At 40.4% G+C, this 20,863-nt stretch overlaps 1 protein-coding gene and 1 long non-coding RNA gene across 4 annotated transcripts in view; both read right to left on the bottom strand.

The window, feature by feature from the left end:
• Nucleotides 1-690: 690 nt before the first annotated feature.
• CD274 (CD274 molecule) overlaps nucleotides 691-20,863 on the bottom strand; it is a 34,005-nt gene continuing 13,832 nt past the window's right edge. For all 3 annotated transcript variants that reach the window (XM_075741039.1, XM_075741037.1, XM_075741040.1), the window contains 6 exons: nucleotides 7,520-7,588; nucleotides 6,148-6,510; nucleotides 4,783-5,067; nucleotides 4,081-4,221; nucleotides 3,301-3,342; nucleotides 691-1,138 (listed from right to left, as the gene is read on the bottom strand). In XM_075741039.1, coding sequence (XP_075597154.1) covers nucleotides 1,104-1,138; nucleotides 3,301-3,342; nucleotides 4,081-4,221; nucleotides 4,783-5,067; nucleotides 6,148-6,510; nucleotides 7,520-7,588 — 935 coding nt within the window. In that variant the 3' untranslated portion in view covers nucleotides 691-1,103. The remainder of the gene's footprint in view (nucleotides 1,139-3,300; nucleotides 3,343-4,080; nucleotides 4,222-4,782; nucleotides 5,068-6,147; nucleotides 6,511-7,519; nucleotides 7,589-20,863) is intronic.
• LOC142599586 (uncharacterized) lies at nucleotides 7,637-20,857 on the bottom strand. Its single transcript, XR_012833155.1, has 3 exons — nucleotides 17,937-20,857; nucleotides 16,038-16,230; nucleotides 7,637-8,285 (listed from the first exon to the last, which is right to left on the bottom strand). It is a non-coding gene; the product is annotated as an uncharacterized LOC142599586 (long non-coding RNA).

The raw sequence follows: 20,863 nt of genomic DNA on the forward strand, positions 1-20,863 counted from the left end.
TACATCTATCTTGTGAGAAAATGCAGAGCTGGTGCTCTTTGAAAATAATAGACAAATCCTACCCAGTGTCCTTCCTTCACTATCTGATGACCATCTAAGATACAAAGTTGTCTCCTGTTGGGCATTTTTTCAAAACTGGCACTGTAGAAGCTATGCACAGCGCGCAGCATATTTGGACTTGAATGAGTCATTTTTAGGCATTCCAGTAGTGGGAGGTAAACCAGTAAGTGCCTGGCATGGGAAAGACTCATCTTTTCCTCTGAGAAACTGTTTGAAAATAATCAGTGGAGAAATCTGGCTGACCATCATTTTCACTTTTGCTTCCAAATTCCTCCTAAAGTAAATTCTGTTGAGTAACCAGTTCAAATATAAAACTTTTTACTGTCATGTACATAGCATCAGAGTTCATGATTTTTAACCTGAGTTGCTTATGGGGTTTTACGTAGACTGTGCATTGAAATTCTCTTCAGTGACATAATGTTGATTTACTGTGGTGGGATTTTTTTTTTTTTCTGTCTTTTAATTTAACTTCGACCTCTTCTAGCTTTTGTGATATTAAATATCTTCCATATATTGCCATGCTGGCGGGTACTTGTAGTAATTTCCAGTTTAATGTGTTGGAAAGGCTGGAAATGAGATACAGGCATGTAATGATGTGTCCATCTAAAAGATGACTGTTTAGACATAAGATAGCATGTATGGCTTTTATTCAAATTCCCACAAGATGTTTGAATCCAAGCACCATTCCTGAGACTGGAACAGTTAATAGGCATTCTTAAACAAAAATTTTTTGAGCAACAGTAAGTCCAAAATTAAAGTGTATCAAAAGCACTCAGATAACCTCTTCACAGTGGTAAACCACATTTCATGACAGCAGAATTCTCAGTAACTTCAAGATATGGTATCTGAGAAGGCATAGCTTTCCATTGCTGCACTGCCAATAAATCCCCATGAGTTCAGTGTTCATCCCAGAGCTAAAGTGCTGTAACTTTCCGTTGAAGTCCCCAAAAACAGATGCAAAAAGTGCAAATTACGGCATGTGAGATGAAGAGTTTTCACAGACCCACGCTCCCACTGTCTCTTGAAGCTGTGACAGTTGACAACTATAAAGCATCAGTTTGAGAATTAAAGTCATCTCCTTAAAGAAAGAAAATGAAATAGTATTATTTTGAAAATCATGCAATAATTTATGCAAATAAATAGCCTGATTTTAACAACTGAGTGTTAAAGAGTGAAAGCTCTATCTTCATTGTATGCAAGCTTTTCTGGGTTGTGCTGAAGTTACAATGACTCCATTAATTACAAAGACATCCTGTTGCAATATTTTCAGAGGGAAGAACTCTCTCTCTCTTTCTCTCTCTTATCTGTAGTCCAAATTCTGAACTTTCTATTACATCAAAGCTATCACTGACTATCATCAGCCATATAAATGAAATATTAAAACTGAAATCAGGTTAGATAACATCCACTGGAATGCTCATCAGTAAAATCTGTGCATCTGAATAAAAGTTTGCAGAACTGGAACTTCAGTAATGAGGTCAAATGTCCTATATCTTCAGTGCTGATACAGCTTGAGCTGTAAGTTAAAATGATAACATGAACAATCCATGTTCCTGTAAACAGGGCCATGTGGGTCATTTCCAAGACTCTCTGGTAAAGCATCTGTGGCTTTTATGCTTCAACTACCTACTCATCATGGAAAAAAGGTTCTTTCCAGTGTTTCTTGAAAATATATGATGCTGAGAAGTATAAATGTTTGTCATATGACTTCCTGCATGTTGCACTAAGATTTTCGGTCATTAAAATGAAGAAGTAAAACAAAACCACAAAAAGCAGCTACCTCTCCTTTAATTTCTTCATTTCAGTAAGTGCATAGAGGAGGCTAGGGCCTAAAAAGTGAAAAATTTTTACAACAGTGATACTAAAAGCTACGGGAAGCCACACCATGCTCAGACAACGTGCACTGGAATTATGTCCAGACACGCACCAACACTGTCCTCCAGATTGCTGCTTGCCTTGAGCTTTTCTTCATTTGCACATGGCATAGTTCCACTGAAGTTTCATACCATCACGTGAAAACTAAGAAAGGGCCTTTGACTACAGCAAGTGCTGATTTCTGAAAGATGAAAGTGTTTTTCTGAAAGTGTAATTTTGATTGTCGTATCTACTGATGGCAGTGGAATGGACAGCTACAGGTAAGATGCAAGCGCTACAGTCTGAGATGACATGGGAATCAATGAATTCATGCCCTCTCCATCCAATCCCTAGTTTTCATTTCACCTACAGAAGTTATTGTTTAAGCTGGCAACTTCTTGGTGTATTTTTTTTAGCAGTGAGAAACACAGGTGACTTCTCAAGTATATCTTGTCCTTGGAAAAGCCCAAAGCTGCCTATGTGTCTAGAAAATGCTATGTATTGTTTCTTCAGGCCGCTCGGTCAGCTGCATCACAGTTTTGCTCCAGTTTTGCTCCTTAGGGGAGAATCATTCATATTCCTGGAGCACATTAGGCAGCCTTGGGGCTGGCCTCAATGGGCTGTGTTAGGGTCTGCTTGGATAACAAGGAATTACAGCTGAACCCAATATCTCTGTACCTAACAGTGGCCACTGCCTCTCTCCTGACAATACATTAACCTATCAGACTTTTATTAACAGGTAACAAAACTGATTTATATAAGTAGGTGTTTTAAGAGCTTTCTTATCATTCTGTTTTGTAGTTTTCTGTGGTGGTTCATTGGGGGTTTTTTTTCAGTTCAATTTTAGTACAGGACAGTTACATGCATCCTGATACTTTTTTAGGCATTACCTTCCCTCTGCAATGTAAAAATCCCTGACTAGGGAAGTCATTTACTCATAAGGTGAGGAGCAGCTCAGTGGATGATCTAATATTCCAGATAAATGAGGTATTAGTTGTTAAAAACTGTGGCCTGAGCCAAAAGTATAACAGACTATGACCACAAAAATCTTGATGCCTTCCAAAGCAACCAGCTTTCTCTGTAAATCCTACTTAGCTGAGGCTACTAGAACTGCAGTTAGTATACAGAGGTGTATACCCAGCTATGTATGCAAGCTATCTGTTTCTCAGTGAAAGGGAACAAACATGCATAAATCTTTACATCACCTGTGAGAAGGTCATAATGTTAGATACTGCATTTTTAAGCAATTGAAGACAAGTTTAATGTAAATTAAAAACTAGCCTCTATCTTGATGTAACATTATTTAAGTTGCCATCTGCAGATTTATAAAGATCTTGTCTGTAAGAAAAGGCTGTAAGCATAAATATAGAAAAACGTATGCCTTACTGTTCTCATCTTCCAGGTTAGGGTTCAGTTTTCCTCTCCTGTCTGTTAAAGTAAATATATATAAATTTAGCTTAAACATTTCTAGATTTGAAAGAAACGATACAATTCAACAAACTTTTAGATTAAACTTAGCTTTAAGCACATTTAAGTTTATTATTAACTCATACCAAATACATAAACTTCTCTACACTTCTTTTCTTTTACAATTTTGAACCAAATTCTGAAGTCTTTAATAGCAAGACTTTCATTTCATGACAATAAATACATTTGTCTGAGTTTACTGGAGTCTATTCATATGCAAGAAAAGACAAGAATAATAGCCCGTTTGCCTCATTACTTCTCCACTATTGCACTTGCAAACAAGAAAAGAAACACTATTTGTAATAGTCCAGTACAGCATACCATTTTAGTTACACAGTCTTAATGGAGATCAAAACCAAAAAGTTGTGTGTCATATGCTGTAGCTACAATCTCTTTGTAACCATGAAGAAAAACACCATTCACACTATGCTTTTACAGCACTCCTTACCGAAGCCAAAGCAGTAGCTGCTCAGATAAAAAAGAAAAATTACCTTCCCATATACCTTGTCTCATGTAAGCAACAAGGTGAGGAAAATAAAACGCAACTCAAATGATCCAAGATCTCATTTTAGAGCACATCTAGAAATAAAATGTGACCAAAATCACAGAAGTGTGCCTAGTGTTACTAAAATTTCCAAGTTTGTTCACAGGAAAAATAAAGAATAAGTGAAAAGATCCACTCTCTGAAGTAAAATGTACCTTTTTTGGGTTGCCCATTCTTGAATGACTTTCTCTTTTGAAAGATTATTAGTGCAGAGCAAAGGACAGCTACCATCACACATGTGGGGACGATAAATAAGATCAGGGATTTTTGTCCACTGTACTGTGTAATCATTAAATCTGTCGAAAGCGTGAAAAGAAAGTAAATTTATAACTTACAAGCCAGGCATCATTTATGAAGTTACCAGTTCTGATTCTCCAAAGTCTTGCTCTGACTGAACAAAAGATTCTTAAAATTTACCAACGTAGTGTTTTACACTCATTCTATGAATACTTTATTCTGCAATATCACTATAAGAAGCTTTACAAAAAATGAGTCAAATCTCTCATTTGTATGGCATTTGAGTGAGCACTGCTGCAATTTATCTGTGTCCCATCTGAAGAACAATTAATTAGGAGTCTAGATCAGGGAATACACCTATGCAGATTAAAGAATTTCCTCTGCACTGGCAGCCAAATAATGGGAGCTATCCTAAAATTAAAATATACAGAAAAATGACAGACTGTCTTGTTGGAGTGTGAGCTAGCTGAAGCTTCAAAAGCATGAGTGATACTGACTTGTTTCTTTTCCAGAGCATCAATATTACACTGTTTTCTAGAACTGAATTCCAGTGATGGATCATAGGACATGATGTATGTACAAACACTGTCTGTCTTGTACAAGTTCAAGGTGATACGAACCTGAAGTGGAGATGCGGGCTGAAGTTTCTCCATTCAGTTCTTTATTCCAGAACACGCAACTGTAGTTCTCACTCATGTTTGGTTTGAACGTCAGGATGCTGGTGACATTGTAGAGGCCGTCTGCAGTCAGCGTATAGGTGGTATTTGCAGATCCACTGAGATTGAAGTTCTTTTCATTCTGCCAGAAAACCTCTGCCAGAGGAAAGCCTTCTGACTGGCACATAAAAACAAACTTGTCTTCACCTGGTTTTCTCATTACTTGAGTGTTTATTGTCTTGTAGGATGCTGCATAAGAAGTTGCGTGAAATTACTTTATGCACCAGTAGTTATTTTCCCACTTCACTTTCCTTCCTTCCCTTTAATATTTTGTCTGTGGCTGTATCTGAGGTATATTTACTTGAAATGGTGAAGGATATTTTGTAGAACAATTCAATATTTGTTATTCAATCCTTCTCACACCTACAGTGACAGAACTTACTCCACTACTTTATGTGAGGCAGCAGTTGTCACTCAATTTATAATTTATCAATACAGAGGAAACAAGTGAAGTTTCATGGGACTCCATTTTCACTTTTTGAATATGCCACTTCAAGAAAAAGGCTGGGTTTAACATCTGTTTTACCATAGTTTATAAACAAGTGTGATATTTTCATCATATTAGAACAAAACTGAACTTAGACTTTCTATGAGGACAGTTCAGAGGAACCAGTGTGGATCTTTAAAATGGCTGTATCCATTTTTCTGTTTGACAAAGCTCATTATTTAAATGCCCAGGTGGGAAATTAATGCTGCCTTGTATCACACAGACATACTGCAGTTCATGGGAAACACCAGAGGCCTTTCAAAGGACTGGTCTGTCATGCTATCCAGTAACATATGCTTTTATTACTAATGTCCATTTGGCTTTGACGAACACAGAAAATCACATGCCCTTGCTCTGGGAGCTGCAGTCACTCGGGGAATTCCCAGCCACATGTGTAGTTGCAGCAGGGCCCGTAAGTAAATTAAAGCACCTCTGAGAAACTTTAGGGAATGGCCAGAGATGGCCCAGCAGGGGTCAAATGAGGGGCAGGGGGTGGGGACACTGGAAAAGAGAGTGTGGGAAGAAGGAGGATGGAGGATGGAGGGGCAGCAGTTGCTCTCCCTCTCTGGCGCAGGCTGCGCCTAGAGAAGCTCAGCTGGCTGCTGAACTGAAGGCTAGTCACCTCTAAGACAACTGCTTTGGTTCACCTGCGGGTTGAGCACAGGGTCTTAGTGAATGAATTAGCAAGAAATTCCTCCAAATTAATTGATTTCTACAAGCCTGTAGGAATTTAGTAGAAACACCTTAATGAATATATGCTTACATTCAATTCAGCCACTAACCTTTTACTTCCAAAGTAATGTACTTGTAGTCCACGCCCTGGTAGTCAATGAGACAAAGGTACGATCCCGCGTCTGTGATCTTCACGCTGGTGATCTGAAGGAGAGCTCGTCCCAGTTGCAGTTCATTGTGCAGAAGTGCTGCTCTTCCTATGTAATCATGATGTTGGGATGGAGGGAATGCCTTCCCATTGCGGAGTGTGTACACTTCTTTTGATTTTGTCTGGCCCTGCCTTTTTAGCTCCCAAACAACAGTCAGGAGTCCTAGCTTTAATGAGCCGTTCACAGGGAATCTGCATTCCATGGTCACGTTGCTCCCATACTCCACAATGTATAGCTGTTGAGGAACTTCAACTGTAAATAAAGCTACACCAGGAAAAGAAAACCATTTCATTTGTTGTATTAAAATATGTTCTGATTTTCTTTAAACTTGGCAAAAGGTGTAATGTAGTCAGGCATATGGTTACTGGTTTGATAAAAGTTCTAAGCTTTTTTTGTCCCTGTTCACACTAACATTTTTGCCATGTTAGTAGTATTTGTAGCAAATCATGTATATTCTGTGTTGATTACAGAGTCTGAAAAAGAAGGACAAAATGAGCAAGGGTTTTTTTGACATTTTAGAAATAACTTAAGGCTGTCAGTGATTACACAGGGAGCACTTCTGTGAGACTATGGTTGTATCTTACATGTCCTAGGATTCTGGTAAAAGCAATGGTTAGTTGTGGAAATAGTAAATCTACTTTCATTATCCCTTATAAAGAGAAAATCCAGTGTAACTCCTGTGAAACTCCAAAAAGAGTTGCACTGCATAGGCACGTGTAACTGAAGAATTGCTATCTAGCAATTACGGTCTTCCACAAACCTGGGACCATGTGAGTATCATCTGATTCCATGTGTCTTCTAAGATATATGCAACAGTATTACAGAAAGTATATCAAAATAATCTTCTTAGCCACTCACTAATTCTGAAATCCATATTGTTTTACCATTTAAAAGTGTCTTGATAAAGGAGAGCTATTTATAATACATCATTCAATATACCTTGTTACTACTTCTATATTGGACGTACCATGTATTGGTAGATTTAATTCAGAAGCACATGGAAATATTGATAGTGACATTCAAAAAGAGAAGTTCCCTCAGATGTCAATACATTATGTCTTAAAGAAGCTCGATTGTGGAAAGTGACGGACATCTGTCCCGTGCTCAATTAGTACACAGTGCCTTCTGTAAGACGTTGCAAAGCAGAGGCCTCAAACATCACTGGCTCTTCATGCAAGGATCACTGGAGGTGCTGAAGCCCCTGTACTGGGAGCGTAGCGGTATTTGCTGCATTGGTTCTGCTGGTGGAATTGAAAGGCAGTTTCTCTCTCACCTGAAACCACATGGAGCTGTGTTTCCAGCAACAGCATTGTGAGGAACTGGAACATTTTCCCAGGTGGATCTGAAACAAAAGCAGGATTGCATCAGAACTTGCAACAACTACCTTCTGCTGAGATGGATTAGAGCCATGCTAGCCTTCAAAGCCCGTTGCAGCTGAAAATCAGCAAAACCAAACAAACACTAGACTACCACTAGAAACAAAGAAAATCCTGATTAAAACAGGCCATGCACACACATGGAATACGAACCACTGACCTGTGGCAATGAAGGAAAAGAAAACACTTCCGCAATTTCACCCATGAGGCTTTCAGGATCTGTAGCTTGCAAGCAGTTTGAAGTAGTCTGACAGGGCACTGCTTTCACACCAACTTCACATTGAAACTCTACCCGTGGATAATAACAATCAGTTGCAGTTGGCTTCTTACATGCAGGAGAGCTTCATAAATGGGCACAAGCAGACTTTTTTAACTGCCTGCACTAACATCTATCTAGTTTAGAAGATTGCCAACACTGATTTTGTTTCAGCTCTGCTTTGCATACCTTTTTGAGAATACTTATTGTCTGAGTTCTTTAACCTCAAGAGCAACAGATACCTGTAACTCAGTGTGAGGTATCGGAAATCTTAGGGTGGGTAAATTGAAGTTTGCTTCAGAATGGATTAGATTTTAAGACATAGTGCTGCTAATTCTTTCACTTTGCATGTGACGGTGCCTGACATGTACAAAGTATCTTGTATTACTGATGGTAAACCAAAAGCCCTGAATAAAGGAGAAAAAGAGAAAGCCCAAGCTTAGAGTGAGTATCTTCCTGTTCCAGTAACACACAAAATACTGTTCCTGCTTTTGTATACAGATCAACATAACTAAAAAAACAAAAAAAACCCGAAAAACCCAAAAAACACCAACCCCCAAACCAGGGACAACATTTATAACAAAATTAATGTGATAATAGATAATAAGGAAGAATTACTTTGGATTAAGCATGCTAACATATAGTATAATCTGAAAAATTAGTGAAGGAGATCCAGAAATAAGCATAAGGAAGTAAAGAAGAAAAGGAGCAATTTTAGACTTCCCCAGAGCTAGACTTACTGGAGAGGGTTTTTAATTTTACTTCCCCATTCATTTGTGGCTCAACTTGAAACATTCTGGCTCTGATTTTCTCAGGTGCTGAATTTTTCTGATTGCTTCCACCTTTGAGCTCTCAGTACCTCACAAGTACCTCAGGCTCAAGGTTTATCAAAGTTAGCAGGCAAAATTAGAGGTCTTTTCCTGGAAATTTAGACATTAATCTTTTGATATCATAGCTAAAGGTGGTGTTGAGATGCCACTATTTAATGTGCCATAAATTGTAATTATTTTAGCTGTATGAGAAAGGAGCTAATAAACAATATCAGCATCAGTATCTGCATTTCTTGGATGCAGAAACAAAGATCCTGTACTTCCCTGACAGCTGGGTTGTCACTCATTATGTAGCCACCACAGTGTCTCACACTTAATACTATAAAGAAATTTACTGTCCTCAATCTCCTGCTGTGCTCACTTATCCACACGGCCTACCTAGAAAACATATGTCATGCCTTGCTGTGTAGTAGTCCGTGTACACAACAATCCTAACAAGTTTGTGCACAGCACTGCCTTTTTTTCCCTTTAAGCAAAAGGCCATTTCTAAAGCGTATTCATCATCTGTCTGTTAGAAATTCATAGGGATCTAACACAGGAACACTGCACCATAAAAATCAGCCTTTAGTGGTCCTGGCAGCAAAGTCAGGAATTGAAATCCACATCTGAGAACAGGAGGAAGTTGCATGACATTTCAACAGTAATTCGGATCATGTCAGTAAATTAATTTCCCAGACCAAGCTGCAGAAGAAAAAGCAAGTTTTCACACAGTGCTGCATGATTATGAAAATGAAGCTGAATAAACCTTTGAGGGTTGAGGTGGTGAAAACCATAGCATCACATACGTAAAAAACCATCGTGACTTTTTTGAGTTGTAATAGTTCCAATGAGGATATAGGGCCCAAGACTAAAAGTTTGAATGGGAACAATGAAAACAAACACATGACAATATGCATGGACATCTTTTTTATTTTATTGAAAATACTAAGTTGAAACCCGTACTTGACTCTTTTTGGCCCACAAGGAACATATTATGATAAGTTTTCTTAGTGAATGCTGAGTGAAATCTGGAGGGCAATGATAATAGATTGCTGAAATTGCACCAAAGGTCAAAACGACACTGTGTATAGTTTTCATCCTTTTGGTTCAGTTGATCATGTCTATGACTTAAGTCCTGGCCCTGGCTCATATACCCACAGGGTGTATAACACTCATCTCAAAAAAAAAGTTAATTTTTGGCCAATGGAATGCACCAGTTCACATAAAACCTCAAGTGGTTGCCTAAAATTCTCCTGGTAAGGTAGACTTGGCATTCCCATTTCAAACTGCACAAGCTGTATGGCCTGTGCCCCAATACTGTTTTCAATGTATTCAATTTTTAACATAAGGTATAGACTTCATTCAGTTCTAAAGGCAGAAGTGAAAAGGTGCTTGACCTAACAGATGTACGTTAGATGGATGCCTTCAGGAGGTAACAGTGGTGACAGAAGGGCAACATCAAACTCTGCTATATGCTTAAACTTCAGCACTCTCAAGCAAAAGCTGGGATACTTCTTTTAAGTAGCTGTGCTTTGTATAGACCTCTTTGGCACGTGTTTATTGTTATGCCTACTGGATCTTATTTTCAGGGAATACTCAGGCTGTGAACCACAGTGAGCTGACAAGGGAGGTTGGCACCAGTCTGGTCAGAAGTGTTAAGACTGATTTGACCTCAGTGTTGATAATAGTGAAGAATTGGCAGAAAGGTTTGTAAGCAAAGGAACGCAGAAATTACATAATATTTTGCAATCTACTCCTTAGTAATAAAGATTGAGGCCCACATCCAAATAATGTGAACTGTGAATTAAATTCCATGAATTCATCCATGTATCTGAAAGATCATAGTGCTTTTCTTAGGTAAAAGGAGCATCTTAGTATAAGACCTCAGTACAAGACCCTCTGGCACTACCTTTGGTTAGTAGCCTTGCTATGATTGTCTCTGCTCATTCCAGGTGGGTTGGACTAGATGACCTTTAAGAGTTCCTTCCAAACCAAACCATTCTATGATTCTGTGATGACTGCTGCCAACACAAGAATAACAAAGGATCCCGTGCAGGATGAATCTTCTTTATGCTGTCCACATAATGAACACAACCGGAGGCACAGTCACTGATTCAGGGATCTTATAGTCTAACAAATCATTTCCTTTCCTGGAAACATAATTTCAATTATTAAAATGTTTGTATTCCAGTGAATGGCTGATTAAGAACAGTAAAGACATTTAGCATTTACATAATGACACCTAGCAGCAGTAAGTAAGGAGAGTTTTGTAAATCAAGAGCATATCTTCCACTAGAATAGTCAGAACTGTTGGAAAATCTAAACAAGCTTCCAAGCACACTGGCTGTTCTCCAGGTTTAAAGCAGAAGTCAAACATGCATAGAAGTTCATAATAATCACTCAGACTTCAGTCTGAAAGATTAAAGGATTAAAGGACTAAGGAAAGGGTACTCGATCCTTTTAAAGTTAAGTAAGGATTGTAACAAACCCTTGTTTGTATTGTATTTCCCTGTAGACCAAGTTAGCACACTGACAGCACTTATGATGTGATCATGCTCAGTATTAGCAGGTATAACACAGGTGTTTTTACAAAGTTCCTGGAAGAAAGCAGGAACATTGCATTTTCACAGCTGGGAATGGGGAGGAGGACAGTAACATCACTGGGCTGGCCAGGTGGCCACCTCCACACAAACTGTCAAGTGCACTTTAGCAAACAACGTATTACAGGTGATCTGAAAGACTGGTGAGGAGTCCTGAGCTGATGGACTGTGTTATAGATTTGATCTTGGTATTGATTTGTTCATTCCTACATTCAATATTTTTGCTCTGCCTCTGACACATTCTATAACATTACAGATGCCAGCTCAGATCTTTTCCTATTCCCTCTCCTTCTACAGCCTCTGAATTTTTGTACTGCAAAGGTAGTGCCTGCACAAAGCACAACACAATGCCCAGAAAGATAAACTCATCTGAACACCAGAAGCAATGAAGCTGTGTTAACATGGCATCCTGCCTGGATGGCCTTACTGTTTGGGTAGCCTGTAGCAGACCCCCACTACAGTGTGACCTGCCCCTGACCTCCCTTTAATCCTGACCCATAAGTCAACCAAGAGTTTGCTACAGGCCACCCAAACAGGAAGACCGCGCAGATGAAGCCCTTTATAGGCAGATAGGGGCAGCCTCACGTTCACAAACACTGGTCCTCATGGGGGACTTCAGTCACCCCAATATCTGTTGGAGGGACAACACAGCAGGGCATAAGCAATCCAGGAGGTTTCTGGAATGCATTGATGATAACTTCCTTCTCCAAGTGATAGAGGAGCCAATGAGGAGAGGTGCCATGCTGGACCTTGTTCTCTCCACAATGAAGGGCTGGTGGGGAATGTGAAGCTCAAGGTCAGCCTTGGCTGCAGTGACCATGAAATGGTGGAGCTACAGATCCTCAGGATAGCAAGAAGGGTGCACAGCAAGCTCACTACCCTGGACTTCAGGAGAGCAGACTTTGGCCTCTTCAGGGACCTGCTTGGTAGAGTACCATGGGACAAAGCCCTGGAGGGAAGAGGGGCCCAAGAAAGCTGGTTAGTATTCAGGGATCACCTACCCCCAAGTTCAGGAGCGATGCATCCCAACAAAGAGGAAGTCAGGCAAAAACACCAGGAGGCCTGCATGGATAAACAAGGAGCTCCTAGGCAAAGTCAAACACAAAAAGGAAGCCTACAGAGGTGGAAGCAAGGGCAGGTAGCCTGGGAGTAATACAGAGAAACTGTCCGAGCAGCCAGGGAACAGGTTAGGAAAGCCAAAGCCCTGATAGAATTAAATCTGGCCAGGGACATCAAGGGCTACAAGAAAAGCTTCTATAGGTACGTCAGTGATAAAAGGAAGACTAGGGAAAATGTGGGCCCTCTCCAGAAGGAAACGGGAGACCTGGTTACCCAGGATATGGAGATGGCTGAAGTACTCAACAAATTTTTTGCCTCAGTCTTCACTGGCAACGCCTCTAGCCATACCGCCCAAGTCGCAGAAGGCAAAGGCAGGTACTGGGAGAATGAAGAACCACCCACTGTAGGAGAAGATCAGGTTTGAGACCATCTAAGGAACCTGAGGATACACAAGTCCACGGGACTTGATGTGACACATCCGCTGGTCCTGAGGGAACTGGTGAATGAAGTGACTAAGCCACTCTCCATCATATTTGAGAAGCTGTGGCAGTCTGGTGAAGTTCCCACTGACTGGAAAAGGGGAAACAGAACCCCCATTTTGAGAAAGGAAAAAAAGGAAGACCTGGAGAACTACAGGCCTGTCCGTCTCACCTCTGTGTCCAGCAATGTCATGGAGCAGATCCTCCTGGAAACTTCTCAGGCACATGGAAGGTAAGGAGATGATTGGTGACAGTCAACATGGCTTCACTAAGGGCAAGTCATGCGTAAGAAATTTCCTGGCCTTCTACAACAAGGTTACAGCATTGGTGGATAGGGAAAGAGTGACTGACATCATCTACCTGGACCTGTGCAAAGCATTTGACACTGTCCCACATGATATCCTTGTCTCTAAATTGGAGAGACATGGATTTGATGGATGGACCACTTGGTGGATAAGGAATTGGCTGGATGGTGGCACTCAGAGAGTTGTGGTCAATGGCTCAATGTCCAAGTGATGAGTGGTGTTCCTCGGGTCAGTGTCGGGACTGGTGCTGTTTAACATCTTTGTCGGCAACATGGACAGTGGGATTGAATGGTGACGACACCAAGCTGTGTTGTGTTGTGCGTTCAACACACTGGAGGGAAGGGATGCCATCCAGAGGGACCTTGACAGGCTTGAGAGGTGGGCCTATGTAAAATGCATGAAGTTCAAGAAGGACAAGTGCAAGGTGCTGCACATGGGTTGGGGCAATTCCAAGCACAGCTACAGGCTGGGTGAGGAATGGATTGAAAACAGCCCTGAGGAGAAGGACTTGGGGGTATTAATTGATGAAAAGCTCAACTTGAGCCTGCAATGCGCACATGCAGCCCAGAAAGCCAACCGTGTCCTGGGCTGCATCAAAAGAGGTGTGACCAGCAGGTGGAGGGAGGTGACCCTGCCCCTCTACTCTGCCCTCATGAGACCCCACCTGGAGTACTGCGTCCAGCTCTGGGGGCCCCAGCACAAGACAGACATGGAGCTGTTGGAGAGAGTCCAGAGGAGGGCCACGAAGCTGATCAGAGGGCTGGAGCACCTCTCCTGTGAGGACAGGCTGAGAGAGTTGGGATTGTTCAGCCTGGAGAAGAGAAGGCTCCAGGGAGACCTTGTAGCAGCCTTCTGGTATCTGAACAGGGCCTACAGGAAAGCTGGAGAGGGACTGTTTACAAGGGCATGGAGTGCTAGGACAAGGGGCAGTGGCCTTAAGCTGAAGGAGGGTCGATTTAGATTAGATATTTGGAAGAAATTCTTCACTATGAGAGTGATGAGGCACTGGAACAGGTTGCCCAGAGAGGTTGTGGAGGCCCCATCCCTGGGAGTGTTTAAGTCCAGGTTGGATGGGGCTTTAGGCAACCTGGTCTAATGGAGGGTGTCCCTGCCCATGGCAGGGGGGTTGGAACTAGATGATCTTTGAAGTCCCTTCCAAACCAAACCATTCTGTGATTCTGTGATGCTATGATTCTATGATTCTATGATTAGCTCCTTTTGGCTGAAAGAAAGCATCAGAGCAGGCTAATGGGACTGTACTGCTTCTCATGCCTAAGACTGTTTTGATGTAATTCAGATCTTCCTGCATGAAACTGAGTTTTATGCTCATTTTGTTGGAAAACAGACTATCTTCTCATAAGCATATGTACACTGCAAAAGATTGAGGAATTCCAGTCACTGTTTGCTTTCTTTGTCTTTCTCTATTACTGAAACTCCATTGTCTTCTGTGCATCTTGTGGTTTCAAAAGCTTCCCTTCAACACTCTCATGTGTGCAAAAAAGACACAACCTTTTCAACCTCCTCATGAAATGACTGAGCTCATTTTCCTTTCATTGAAAGATCATTTAAAAAAAAAAAAAGTTAAAAAATCCTAGGTCAGAAAATAAATTAAAAAAAGCAACATTAGATCCTCACACAAACCATATGTTCTATACCTCACCATCAGAAAGAAGGTACTTTATTTCTATTTAAGGGATTTCATAAAAAAACTAGCAATGCATTTTAATATTTGTTCAAAGTCCATTTCTCAGGCCTGTCTTAATATTTCTTGTGGACATGCTTTTCTGGCCTCATTCTCTCCAACCCACCTCACCCACACACCCTCTCACCTGCTGTTCCTTCTCTGCTGTTGCACCCTTGCTGCAGTCCCTTGTCCACCTCACTATGCAGTCAATCTGCTACTGGGTCCATTGCTTTCTGTCTTAATTTCACGTCACATGTGACAGCCTATTTGCATCATTTCAGTCTACTCTCCATCCCACTTCAGCTTTCAGGTGAAGAGATATCATTTCTCACTTTCTTCTTTGCTCACCCTTGTTGTGAATTTTCACTTTCCCTGTATTGTTTAACTGTCAGCTGTTTTATCTTTTTCTCTTTCACTTTTTTTGTTCAACATCAAATACAATAATTCTAACACAACCTCGAATTTTTTTTTTTTTTTTTTTGCCATGTTAGGATAAGATTGGGTTGAAATTTTGTTACAGAAAATGTCATTAACTACATTTAAAATGCAGCTGTGTATTTTAGAGAACACATGCCTTTCAGCTTTTAGCAGAAGCACTGAAGAATACAGGCTAACACTTCAGCACAATACACTGCAAATTTTCTTTTATATCTCCATCTTCTACAGAAAGAAAGACTTTTCAGAGAAGCACAAGAAATTCTCCTCTTCCTAGCCTGTACTCCTCCTGGGAAAAGCAGAGGGTGAAAGACCACAAGATTGCTGTACAATCAAAACAACTTACCATCTGCAGGTAAGGGTTTAATAACAACCAGAAGAAAGTAAGCAGGAACATATAGATATAAATATATACAGATTTTTTTTTTTCTCCTTACAAGTCTTCCCTGAAATTCAGAATGAAAGGTTTACAAACAGCAGTAGCCTAATGCATAAGCTGAAGAGGCTTACTAGCACCTTTGCCTATGACAGAAGACTGAGTGGCAAGACAGGTTCAGCTTCTAAAACACTTTATTGCCCAGGGTTTGAAGTTACACGGACCTGTGTTTTAGGATCAGGACTTACCCAATCTCTGGTTAAGAATCAGAGTCCACTCCCCACAAATAATTTGAAAATAATTTAAGCAAATCTTAAGAATTCAGAAAAAAAAAGTCTGCAATCCGCCAGTCAGATACAGTAAATATACATACAGTAAATATAGATTTGCATTTTAGCAGTGTTATACTTACATCAGATCTTTATGCAGTCATTGGAAGAATCAGGTTCACATAACCACTAAGATTTTCAAAGTCTTACAAAGGAGCTCTGTCCTACTTGCATGATAGCAGAAACTCTCCAGTTCTCATGATTGGTTTAAAACATGCACCAATAGCACAGCTTGTAGGCTGATCTTATTCAGGTTTTATGTCATGCAACAACTAGCTAAAAAGGAAACCACCAAGTTTCTTAGGAATTTGTGAGCAGTTCCAGTTTCATTTTCATGTTTTATGTTGAACGTCCTCTGAGCTCAGTGCTCTGCATTGCTGAGAACATGCATACAAACAAGTTTATTCAAAGCATTCTGTAAAATTCATGTGCTGAAATTCTACTTTTAGTTAAACCCATGGGTTTTTTTGCTAGATTTATACCCATTTAGAACAGTATACAGCCTTGGCATCTGAACTTGCACTTATAAGGACTGTTCTGCATTCATGAAACTATCAAGATACATTTTCTTAATTTTCATCAGGTTAATTTTACAAGAATTCTTCAAAAGATTACCTAACATTTGCAGAACACATTTCCTGTTCACTTTCATCTATATCCACATTATTAAAAAAAAAAAAAAAATCACAATGAGGGTGGTCAAACACACTTGCCCAGCAAGGTTGTGACTCTCCATCCTTGCAAATGTACCACACTTGACAGGACAAAGCCCGGGCAACTGGATGTAAGTTGGCCCTCCTTTGAGTGAAAGGTTGGACTAGATGACCACCAGAGCTCCTTTCCAACACAAAGTACTCTATTCTATTAAATCGCCTTATCAATGGACGTGTCTGTGCATTTTACTGTTACTCGGTACTATTTACTTCCATACTGCAGTTCATCATTGTATCTTTTAATTTATGATCACATTATAAGTGGGAGACATGAAAGAGGGTACAGTGCTCTCTTCCCAGGTTTCTCGGATGCATTAGTGCTACAGGTAGGACACACATACTCTTTTGTCTCCAGTTAGTTCCTCATCACTTGGGAGAATTGTGCTCTAGCTCCACACAAATAATGGTTGTGGTTTTCGTCCCATGAATCCTGGCTGGTTTGGGGGGATTTATGATGATTGCCTGCCTCACAGTTCCAGTCTGACTCTGACCATGGAATCATGCCTCCTGCTGCCTGGTGCAGAGCAATCCACCTCAACAAAAACACTGTTACACTACTTTTTTTTTTTTTCTCAGTAAACTTATCTTGTGTAGCCTTATCACATAAAGTAATTCCTGGGCAGCCTGAACTTTTTCCAGAAAAGCTCCCATGATGTCTTTGGCAGCTGTCAGAAGTCAATGGCTTGGATATTGGACACTTGTAGGAGAGAGAAAAGTCCATAGGGGCAGAGTTGAGCTTGACCTAAGATTTACAATTAAAATCAAGTTTGCCTGATGTCCTAACACTTTCAATAAAAGCAAAGGGGAAAAGATGGCAGCAAACTGAGATCTGTGCTCTTTTTTTAAAGTATGTGAGAATGTGGGAATCACATCTTCCTAAGGCACTTCTTCGTGAATGATGTTTATGCCTACTGTTTCTCTTGACTCCATCTTCACCCTCCAGCTGCCACCAACTCTCAAAGGCCTTGTTTGTTCTGTGGCCTCCCACTAAGATAAATAGCCTATTTAGGGAGAAGCACTTATGCAAGCACACCTTGCAATTAGTAACATTTTAAAAATTATTTATTAACGGCAAAATGAAGAAAAAAGCAGAAAAATATGAATGATATGCAAGTTGTGCAGAGCCCATAGGCATTTTGAATTGGGAAAGGCAAGAGATAACCCTTTGCCAGAGACATTGTAAAAGATGGATGTCCCAGCTGGAGTCATGGTAATTCCTAGCAAATGCCTTTGCGGAATACTAGTGTCCTGCCAAGGAAGACCCTCTACCTGCATAAAGTCCTCAGGGAAGCCTTGTTTTGATGATTGCTATGTTCCTTCTCTTCTGATTAGCTCTTTGCTTGCCTACTCCATCCACAACATCCTCACTTGTTTGTTGAGGAATCTCTACCTCCCCTGCATCTAGGTGTCTAGTTCCCTTGCAGGTATTGAGACTTCTTCTGGAAGGAAAATAAGAGTGTTCCTTGTTCTCTTCCCACCTTCCCCCCAAAGTTACTTCACAGTCACCATCACCATCTTCTACTCGTTCTGATCCAGCTCTGGCTGGATAGGTTTTCTTCATGCGTTCCTGTTTTGGGACAGGGAGACAGAAAGCTCAGTGCAATTGCCCAAGAGTCAGTGGTGACCTGTGTTGGGCATCTCATGAACCCAGCAGTACCTGGCAGGGACTTGTCTGGGGCAATCACTAGATTGCAGACCAGAGAAATATGGAGAGGGAGACAGAGAATCAGAGACAAGATGCTGCAAAACCAGAAGTCCCACTGCTGACATCTACAAAAGCAGAAGTTCCACTGTTAACATCTCTGCCATTTTGCTGGTTAGCCTATGCTTGGATGATGCACCATCAGTACACGTCACTCAGGGACATTAAAATTACTTTTTTGGCCAAAAGGGACACACATGTTGCATGCTGGTCCATGAAAAGCCCTGCAAATCAATAGCAATGATTCTAATTTTCTTATTATTAGTTATTCTTTAATGTAATTGTGTGGGGTTAGCACAGGCAGGATGCAGAAACAACCACAAAACCATTGATGAAATGCAAAGAGTAAATTTATTTTCATTACCTTGCAAACTGGGGAATCCCTGAACCAGCACCCAGGCAGAGGCACACAAGCGGGGACACAGGCACCACGGAGCTCAGCCCATGCTAGAGATCACCGAACCTGCTGTTTTCACCTGTATTTCAGGGATTCGCGCAGGTGTAGTTTAGCACTGTGCTTTGATTTTTCCCACAGCAGGGCAGGAATCTCCAGCATGTGTGATAGGGTGCCTCTGAGTCTATCACAGGCCTGCTTTATCTAAACACAGATGTTCTACTTGTCCAACACACAAAGGCTAAACAACAATTAGTATGATAGATGTGGGTTTTTACACCTGCAGGTCACTTGAGCATGTTTGTAATCCTCCTCGCTGATCTTCCGTTATTTCCAACAAATTGTTATTAGTAATAGCATTCACATTCTACTAAATTAAATCACAAAACAGGCCACCAGACTGGTTCATAATTACATTTTTCAAATGAATGAGTCCTGAACACAAATACCAATAAGCCAATTTAGATTGTGCACATGAACCAAGCTTTTCTGAGCACTTTTGGGCATCTAACAATGCTTGGCCCTTAGGAAGCAAAATGTAGCTTACTGAAGCTGAATCTGCTTCAGCTTCCTGCTGGATTTCATTTTCCAGATATCCAAAAACACTGAAGTAGCATGCAAAAATTGTTAACTGAAGCAAAAAGGATTATTACAAATACTGTGTTTAACTACATTTTTTATGTTAGGATAGGAAGGATTTCCTCTCACCTAGTTCTCATGACCTAAATGTATTGTGTTTTCCGTCAGGTCCATATTTTCCCTCTGTCATGAGTGAAAAGTAATTGTGCCAAAACAACTCATGGCATTGAAGATGAGCATGTGGGCCTGTCTCCATGTATTTATAAAAATTAAGCAGAGAGACTTAATTTATCCTAAAAGCTTAATTTGTAAAAATAATAAAATTAGATTAAACAAGTTCTGGTTTGGGTGTCAGAGAAATATAAAGTATAGCTTATTCAGAGAGGACAGGTCTTCTCACATCATCTGTTATCCACTACACATCCTAATTTTCTAATGAAGTAGCAAAATCTCAAGCTTCCTATCAACCACTCCAGAATTCAAGTAGTGGCATTTTGGATGGTACAGTTCAGCTACAGAATTTACAAATATATTTATATCCCCTCATTTCATTATCTTACTCATCTGATACGCAGCACTGTCAACAGTAACCTACCTTTACTCCAGCGGGGAAAAGAGAAATGTAACAGTTTCTTCTGTTCAGTGGAGCTTGATAAAGACATCGACTTCAGTTCTATGAGACTAAACATGCACTAATGCCTTGCGAAGGTTGATAATAACTAAAAAGAGTAGACTTTTCACTTTTACTTTAATATGCAAACAGCTGTTGCAGCGTCAAAGAGGAAGTAGAAAATTAAGAGCTTGTCTCGAAGGAGAATTATTTATGTGGTGATATGAAACTACATTTGTGTGTTGAGGTGACACAGTGCTTTTTCTAAAAATGGCCCTTAATATTTTCAAAGCCATCCTTGCACTCCAGGAATAGTTAAAAATTGGCCATCACCTTCAGTGACACCTGGACTGTGGCCTCAAAACGCATCTTGGGAAGCAGGAGGGGATGTTCAAGTTCACATAGAACTTGAAGAATCAAATGACAAGAATCTGTATCAGAATATGCAGGCTCTGCAATGAAATAGGGAAATCACTTTATAGTAACTATTTTACTTAACTTAGGTCTACCAATGCCATTATGGTTCCGAGATGCATTTCCCTATCCTACTACATAGGGGAGCTTGTTGAGATGTATTAAACACAACTTTCAATTAGCTAGATCGAATACTACCAGCAGCAAAGCCCTGGGCTGAGCACTGCAATCACATCCTTAGGACTGCACAACAGACTCATTTATGCCAGTATGATCTAACTTTCATACAGAAATAATTTGAAGTGGTCTCCAAATAAAACCGTACAACAAATTTAAAAAAAAAACCAAACCAACCCCAAAACAACCATAAGCCATCATAAGAGGAGGCTAAAGGACAAGGGGTAATGGGTTTAAGCTGGAGGGTCGATTTAGACTAGATGTTAGAAAGAAATTCTTTACTGTGAGGGTGGTGAGGCACTGGAACAGGTTGCCCAGAG

Source organism: Balearica regulorum, chromosome Z (genome assembly GCF_011004875.1).
Source record: "Balearica regulorum gibbericeps isolate bBalReg1 chromosome Z, bBalReg1.pri, whole genome shotgun sequence".
NCBI classification, from domain to species: Eukaryota; Metazoa; Chordata; class Aves; order Gruiformes; family Gruidae; genus Balearica; species Balearica regulorum.